This window comes from Hyperoodon ampullatus, assembly GCF_949752795.1.
Source record: "Hyperoodon ampullatus genome assembly, chromosome: 19".
Taxonomy (NCBI): domain Eukaryota; kingdom Metazoa; phylum Chordata; class Mammalia; order Artiodactyla; family Ziphiidae; genus Hyperoodon; species Hyperoodon ampullatus.
In genome coordinates this window covers 18,766,296-18,774,416 of record NC_136932.1, presented here as the reverse complement: position 1 = coordinate 18,774,416, position 8,121 = coordinate 18,766,296, and the positions used below count along the sequence as shown (strand labels likewise).

The window sequence follows — 8,121 nt, the reverse complement described above, 5'->3', positions numbered from 1 at the left end:
TGGGGCCTGCCCAGAGCAGGGGAGCAGTTCTTACACCCACCTTTCTCTGATGCCCAAGCACACATCCACCTCTGGAGACAGGCATGTATCAGAGCCAGAGGTAATACAAGTTTATTGAGCACCCAGGTTGGAGGGCAGGCCTGCCGTGGGCCGGCCTGGGAGGGCCTCACAAGCACAGCACCTGGGCGCCGTCGGCCGCCTGGGAAAGGTAGAAGGTGGCGGTCCCGCTGTACTGCCCCTGTAGGAGGGACGGGTGGGGTGGGGTCTGAGCACAGCACGGCCCTGGGAACCCATCTCTCCCGCTCCCCCCAGTCTCTGGCACCTGCCCACCTGGATGTGCTGCATCACTAGGGAAGCGGCGGAGGCCTCCAGCAGCGTCACCGTGCAGCCACCAAAGCCACCGCCTGTCATGCGGCTGCCATAAACCCCGGGCGCAGAGAGCGCAGCCTCCACCAGCTGATCCAGCTCGGGGCAGCTCACCTCGTAGTCATCCCTGCAGAGAGGACATGGGGGGGAGGCGGGAGGCCTTGAACCAGCCCCATCCGGCACAGGGGACAGCCTGTGACCAGGAGGTGCTGGGCACCCGGGGATCTCACCTGAGCGAGTGGTGACTCTCCACCATGAGGCGGCCGAAGGCTCTGTAGTCACCGCGGCTCAGGGCGGCTGCTGCCTGGGCTGTGCGCTGGATCTCGCCCACCACGTGCCGCGCCCGCCGGAAGGCCTCCCCGCTCATCAGCTCCCTGCCAGCTGGGGCGGAAAAGGAGTCAGCAGATCCACCATCCACCGCCTCTGGGCCCCTGTGGACGTGGAGGAGGGGCACGATGGCTCCAGGGCGCTGGCTGGGGGGGGCGGGGGCATCTCCAGTTTGAGACCTGGTTCTGACCAAGCTGTGGGTAGAACCTCGGGTTGGTGACCAAGGTTTCAGAGTCTCCCCTCCTCGACTATAAAAGGGGACACCCGCCTCATTTGGCGTGCAGGGAAGACTGAGTGAGCAGACACATGGAGTGCTCCCAGCAGGGTGCCTGGCACACAGGGGGTGCTCGATAACCAGCAGGGTGCCTGGCACACAGTGGGTGCTCGATAACCAGCAGGAGCTTGTGAGCCACAACCACTGAGGCCCGCACTCCTAGAGACCATGTTCCGCAACAAGAGAAGCCACCGCAGTGAGAGGCCAGCACACAGCAACGAAGAGTAGCCCCTGCTCGCCACAACAAGAGAAAACCCGCGCACAGCAACGAAGACCTAATGCAGCCAAAAATAAATAAAACAAAATAAAATTAAATTAAAAAAATAGATGCCATGCAGCATGGCCAAAAAAAAAAAAAAGTTATGTTTTGATTTTGTGATCCTACTCCTAATAATCTAATCCTAAGAAAATAGGAAGAAAGTGCAGAGAAAGAATTATGTATAAAAATACCCATCAAAAAAAAAAATACCCATCAAGGGGGCTTCCCTGATGGCGCAGTGGATAAGAATCTGCCTGTCAATGCGGGGGACACAGGTTTGATCCCTGGTCCAGGAAAATCCCACATGCCGCGGAGCAACTAAGCCCGTGCACCACAACTACTGAGCCTGCGCTCTAGAGCCCGTGAGCCACAACTACTGAAGCCCGCATGCCTAGAGCCTGTGCTCCGCAACAAGAGACGCCATCGCAATGAGAAGCCCGAGCACCAAAACGAAGAGTAGCCCCCGCTCACCCCAACTAGAGAAAGTCCGCGTGCAGCAACGAAGACCCAACGCAGCCAAAAATAAAAACAAACAAACAAACAAAAAAAACCCATCACAGGGACTTCCCTGGCGGTGCAGTGGTTAAGAATCCACCTGTCAATGCAGGGGACAAGGGTTTGAGCCCTGTTCCAGGAAGACCCCACATGCCGTGGAGCAACTAAGCCCATGCACCACAACTACTGAGCCTGTGCTCTAGAGCCCACGAGCCACAACTACTGAGCCTGCGCGCCACAACTACTGAAGCCCACGCACCTAGAGCCCGTGCTCCACAACGAGAAGCCACCGCAATGAGAAGTACGCACACTGCAACGAAGAGTAGCCCCCACTCGCCACAACTAGAGAAAGCCTGTGTGCAGCAACGATGACCCAATGCAGCCAAAAATAAATAAATTTATATATAAAAAAAATCCATCACGGTGTTAGGTATGATTACCAGAAAATGGTTAAGTAAATTACAGTGCACCTAGATGCTGAAATGCTATGTAGCTTTAAAAAGCCATGTTGATGACAGGCCTTTCATGACATAGAGAAGGGCTCTGAGAAAATGTTAAGTAAAAAAAAAAAAAGGGCAGGTGGCAACACTGCGTATACTCAACCTTGAGAATACAGATGTTGAAACTAACATAACATTGTAAGTCAAGGATATTTCAATTAAAAATTTTAAAACTGGGACTTCCCTGGTGGTACAGTGGTTAAGAATCCGCCTGCCAATGCAAGGGACACGTGTTCGAGCCCTGGTCCGGGAAGATCCCACATGCCGTGGAGTAACTAAGTCCATGCGCCACAACTACTGAGCCTGCGCTCTAGAGCCTGCAAGCCACAACTACTGAAGTCCACGTGCCACAGCTACTGAAGCCTGCACACCTAGAGCCCGCGCTCCGCAACAAGATAAGCCACTGCAATGAGAAGTACGCGCACCACAACAAAGAGTAGCTCCCGCTCGCCACAACTACTGAAGCCCATGCACAGCAACGAAGACCCAACGCAGCCAAAAAGAAAAAAAATTTAATTAATTAATTAATTTAAAAAAATACAGATGTAGAAAACACTGGAAGGAAATATACTAAAATGCTAATAGAGGCTATCTCTGGGTAGTGATCTTATAGCTTGTTATTTTCTTCTTTGTACTTTTTTTTTTTTGGCTGCGCACAGGCTTTCTCTAGTTGCGGCGAGCAGGGGCTACTCTTCGTTGTGGTGTGTGGGCTCCTCACGGTGGCTTCTCTTGTTGCAGAGCACGGGCTCTAGGCATTCAGGCTTCAGTAGTTGTGGCTTGCAGGCTCTAGAGCGCAGGCTCAGTAGTTATGGCCCACGGGCTTAGCTGCCCTGCAGCATGTGGGATCTTCCCGGACCAGGGCTCGAACCCGTGTCCCCTGCATTGGCAGGCGGATTCTTAACCACTGCACCACCAGGGAAGTCCTCTTCTTTGTACTTTTCTGTATTGTCCACGGTGGATACTTAATCCTCACATTAGAAAAAACAATATGGAGATTTCAAGCAGTCCTAAGTCAGCAGTGTTGGGGGAGTGGGCAGAGCTTGGCAGAGGTCCCTGGGGGTGAGGGGATGTACATCCGGGTCAAAGCCACAGCGAGAGCCCGGCAGCCCCCCTCACCCCAGGGTGGCCAGCCATCTCCAGAACACAGCGCACCCAGCCAGCTCTCACCCTCCAGCTCCTCCAGCTGCACCTCACGAAGGCTCTCCTTGCCCAACGCCTGGGCCACTTCTTCACACTGGCGCCGCCTCAGGGGATACTCACTGGAGCCCAGTGAGTGGCGGACGTTGGAGTTGGTGATGAGCACAGCCAGCTTGGGATCCAACAACGGCACCAGGCTTGTCTCCAGGGACCTGGGATAGAGATGGAGCCAGGAAGATGACAAGGCCAACCATCTGTTTGCCGCACGTTTCGTCCAGGAGCTCCTACGAGGTGGGAGGGGACAAGGGGAGCCCCTGACCTGCAGTCAATGAGCAGCGCGTGGCCTTTCTGCCCCAGCAATGCGATGAGCTGGTCCATGATGCCACAGGGCACCCCTGCGAAGCTGTGCTCAGCCCGCTGACACACCTGGGCCCGGGTGGCTATTGTCCCCGAGTCTGCAGCACAGGGCAAGGTGGGAAGGCTGGGGCCCAGGAGGGGGCACTAGGGGTGGGAGGGTGGGAGCAGCCCCCAATGTGTCCAGTGATACTCCAGGGAGATTCCCTACCCACTCCCCCAAAGCCACAATTGGGGTAGGAAGTTCTGATCACAGGACCTCAGGGAAGGAGGGCTGCGTGGGGAGCTGGGGTCTAGGAGGTACCTGGGCAGAGCTGCTGCAGGAAGGTATACGTGGCCACTTCCAGGGATGCTGAGCTGGACAGCCCACCCCCTAGGGGCACTGAGCTGACCACCACTGCACTGAAGCCAGGGAGGGGGGCAGCTGCAGGAGAAAGAATGGATGATGGTAAGACGGGCCATCTGGGAGGATGAGCACAAGAAGGGCATGTATTCTGGTACAAAGGAGGCAACTGCCTGGCAGCTGCTTCCGGGAATGTGTCTCAATTGTCAGAGGCCACCAACCTGTTGGGCCAAGGGGTCCGCCGCCCTCCATCCTCCAACCCTGAGGTTCCTGGGACACAGTCTCCTAGTTCTCCTGGCTTAGGGCTCTGGAGACCCACGGGCTGGGGTTTGAACCCTGACTCCTCCAATCATGTCATGGGCAACCCAGGGCAAGTTCTAGAACCTCTCGGGGCATCAGTCTCCTCACCTGTACAATGGGGATGCTCCACCCTGCATGCCTACCCCACAGTGGATTAGATGAGCTGATGAGCTTTGTGGCTGAGAGACAGGAATTTGACCCAGGCCTGGGCCCCATACCTGGGTAGTGCTGAATCACTCCCTTGACGTAGTTGGCCCAGTGGGGGACCCCAGGCTCCAGTGGCCGCTGGGTTGTGGGCAGGGGAAACTGCAGCCGCCGGGGCTCGTCGGCATCCTCAGAGGTGGTAAGGAGGGAGATAAGCCCATCTGCCCGGGGGCTGCCCACCAGCACAGTCCCAAGCTCCAGCGCCTGGCGGAAGAAACAAATAGTATGCAAAACTTCCAATACCAAGGGGCCAGGGACAGACAAGGAGGTGACCTCCAGGCTCAACATGAAGGGAATGGGGAGTGTCTCAGGGAAGAGCCTGCATGTTCACCTGGCCTTGGGGGGCTTGGGTCCCACCCCATAGGTCTTCAGGGGCAGGGCCAGTGCAGCGGGAGTGCAGACCTGGACTCTGCCCTAAGCGTGGGCTCCTGGCTGTGGGTCAATAGGAAAACAGAATCAGACGAGCTCTTTCTGACGCCTTCCCATTTTGGAAGATGCACAGGGGGATGGACATAGCCCCAGGCTAAGGCAGCTCCACCTCAGCTGTGTGACCTTGAGCAGATCACTAGCCCTCTCTGTGCCTCCATTCCCTCCTCTGCAAACTGAACGGGCTGGACCAGGAAGCTTAGGGCTACTTCGCCTCGGTTTACAGTTGGGCCCCCTTCCGCATTCCCCCACAATCTGAGGTGGCTCCCAAGGAGATGGCGAGGATCAGCGGTCCATAGCCTACTTCCTCGCGGATTCCCCGTTTCCTCCCTTCCAACGTGTGAAATGCCCCGTCCTAAGGTCTCTCCCACGTGCTCGTCCCCCACACTCGGCTGGAGTAAAAGTTCGGGGCGGCCCGCCCAACAGTGCACGCGGGGAGATGGCGCCTCCCGCGCAGCCCCTCACCATGGGCAGCACCAGGCCCTGGTTGTAGTCCGTGTGCTCCCCGATGAGGTTGACGCGGCCCGGGGCCGACACGGCCAGCTCGGGCTCGGCCCCGAACTCCTCCAGGAAGGCTCTCCGGGCCTTGGCCAGCAGCTCCCCGGGTTGGCGCTGTTCGGAAGCGGCCATGACACTCACCCTGCGGCTCTGCCAGGCGCAGTCGAGTCGGCTCGGGATGCTCGGGGCGGAGCCGCGCGGCGTCGGCTCACACAGCGGCACGCACCGCCCCAAATCGGGCCGCGCTGGCCCCGCCCCGCCCGCGGTTCCGGCCCAATCCACCAGCTGGGCGCGCGGGGCGGGCCGGCGGCGGGCTTTCCAAAGAAGTGCTGGGCGCCCAGCGGGGTGGGTATTGACGGGCCCGGGAGATCTGAGCTGCTCTTTCCTGGCCCTGGTGCCCCTCTCTGTGTCCACACCCATCCACCCAGCCATCTACCCAAGCCGGAGCAATAGAGCTGGCCTCCAACACCTGGGTTTCCCAAAAGGATCTCCTAGGTCCTAAAGTCCTGCAACTGTGAGAGGTCACCAGCCTCTGATCATAAATCTGTAAGAGGGCAGCCAGACAATCAGTGTAAATAGAAATCAGGAAAGCCAAGTTTGGTGGAGTCACTTTCTACAGGCTTCTTTTCTAGAGTGGACCTGCTGTCCCAGCTCCTAGCAATGGAGGAGTAGGGAGAGTGGAGGTGGACAGCAGTGGGCCCAGCCCCTCCTGGCAGCCAGCCCCAGCTGCCAAGGTAGGTTGGTCTGTTGGCCCAGCAGGTGCTTTCTCAGCCTGGAACCTTGGTCCCAGGGCCTGGTGCCCAGAGTCTGACACTAGCCACCTCCTCTCTCACCAGCCTGCATCCTAAACCTTCAAGCTGTCCCCAACTCCTGACTGGATGCCTGTCCACAGTTGGCCACCCCATATGAAACCTTGGAGGGGACAGGCTGAAATGTAAGCAGACTCTTCGGGATTAGAGTGGGGGTTTTGTGGAGGGTTGCAGCCAGGGTAGCTTGGGGTCTGCTCAGGGGGTTGCCCCAAGAACATTCAAAAGTCAGCTCTGAAAACTCCTAGAAGTAAACATAAGGTTAAACCTTTGGGACCTTGGCTTAGTCAATGGTTTTTTAGATACGACACCAAAAGCACAAGCAACAAAAGAAAAATACGTAAATTGTACTTCATCAAAATAAAATAACTTTGTGCATCTAAGGACCACCCCATCAAGAAAGTGAAAAGACAACCCACAGAATGGAAGAAAATATTTGCAAATCATATTTAAGGGACTTGTATCTAGAATGTATAAAGAGGGCTTCCCTGGTGGCGCAGTGGTTAAGAATCCGCCTGCCAATGCAGAGGACACGGGTTCGAGCCCTGGTCCTGGAAGATCCCACATGCCGCGGAGCAACTAAGCCCGTGCGCCACAACTACTGAGCCTGCGCTCTAGCGCCCTCGAGCCACAATTACTGAGCCCACGTGCCACAACTACTGAAGCCTGCATGCCTAGAGCCCGTGCTCCGCAACAAGAGAAGCCACTGCAGTGAGAAGCCCGCGCACTGCAATGAAGAGTAGCCCCCGCTCGCTGCAACTAGAGAAAAGCAACGAAGCAGCAACAAAGACCCGACGCAGCCAGAAATAATAAAAAAAAAGTGTATAAAGAAGGACTTCCCTGGTGGCGCAGTGGCTAAGAATCTGCCCGCCAATGCAGGGGATACGGGTTTGAGCCCTGGTCTGGGAAGATCCCACATGGTGCGGAGCAGCTAAGCCCGTGCGCCACAACTGCTGAGCCTGAGCTCTAGAGCCCATGAGCCACAACTGCTGAGCCCACGTGCCACTACTACTGAAGCCCACACGCCTGGAGCCTGTGCTCTGCAGCAAGAGAAGCCACTGCAATGAGAAGCCCATGCACCACAACGAAGAGTAGCCCCCGCTCGCCGCAACTAGAGAAAGCCCGCGTGCAGCAATGAAGACCCAACGCAGCCAAAAAAATAAATTAATTGAAGAAACAAATTTTTAGAAAAAGAAAATGTATAAAGAGCTCTTACAACTCAATGGTAAAAAAGACAATTTAAAAATGGGCAAAAAGACTAAATATGAGGCTTGGAGATCAATAAAGAAAAGGTTTAAAAGCTTGAAAAAAATGGGCAAAAGATTTGAACATTCTCCAGAGAAGATATGAAAAGGTGCTCAACATCATTAGTCATTAGGAGAAGGCAAATCAAAACCACAATGAGGGGACTTCCTGGTGGTACAGTGGTTAAGAATCCACCTGCCAATGCAGGGGACACGGGTTCGAGCCCTCGTCCAGGAAGATCCCACATGCTGCGGAGCAACTAAGCCCATGCGCCACAACTACTGAGCCCATGTGCCACAACTACTGAAGCCCGTGTGCCTAGAGCCTGTGCTCCGCAACAAGAGAAGCCACCACAATAAGCCCACACACTGAAACAAAGGGGAGCCCCCGCTTGCTGCAACTAGAGAAAGCCAGCCAACGAACACCCAATGCAGCCAAAAAATAAACAAATTAATTAAAAAAAAAATCCACAATGAGATAGTACTTCACATCCATTAGGATGGCTTAAGCTAAAAAAAAAAAAAAGAAAAAAAAAAGACAGAAAATAGCAAGTGTTGGTGAGGATGTGGTGAAATCAAAACCCTCAT

General features: G+C 55.5%; 1 protein-coding gene across 1 annotated transcript; it reads right to left on the bottom strand.

The window, feature by feature from the left end:
- Positions 1 to 94: 94 nt before the first annotated feature.
- On the bottom strand, positions 95 to 5,615 carry GALK1 (galactokinase 1; the record flags this gene model as incomplete). The annotated part of the gene is made up of 8 exons (XM_079725236.1): positions 95 to 238; positions 331 to 493; positions 597 to 747; positions 3,389 to 3,570; positions 3,678 to 3,813; positions 4,017 to 4,136; positions 4,574 to 4,763; positions 5,451 to 5,615. 8 exons carry the CDS (start codon positions 5,613 to 5,615, stop codon positions 167 to 169), a joined length of 1,179 nt encoding a protein of 392 aa, XP_079581362.1. The 3' UTR covers positions 95 to 166.
- Positions 5,616 to 8,121: the final 2,506 nt, after the last annotated feature.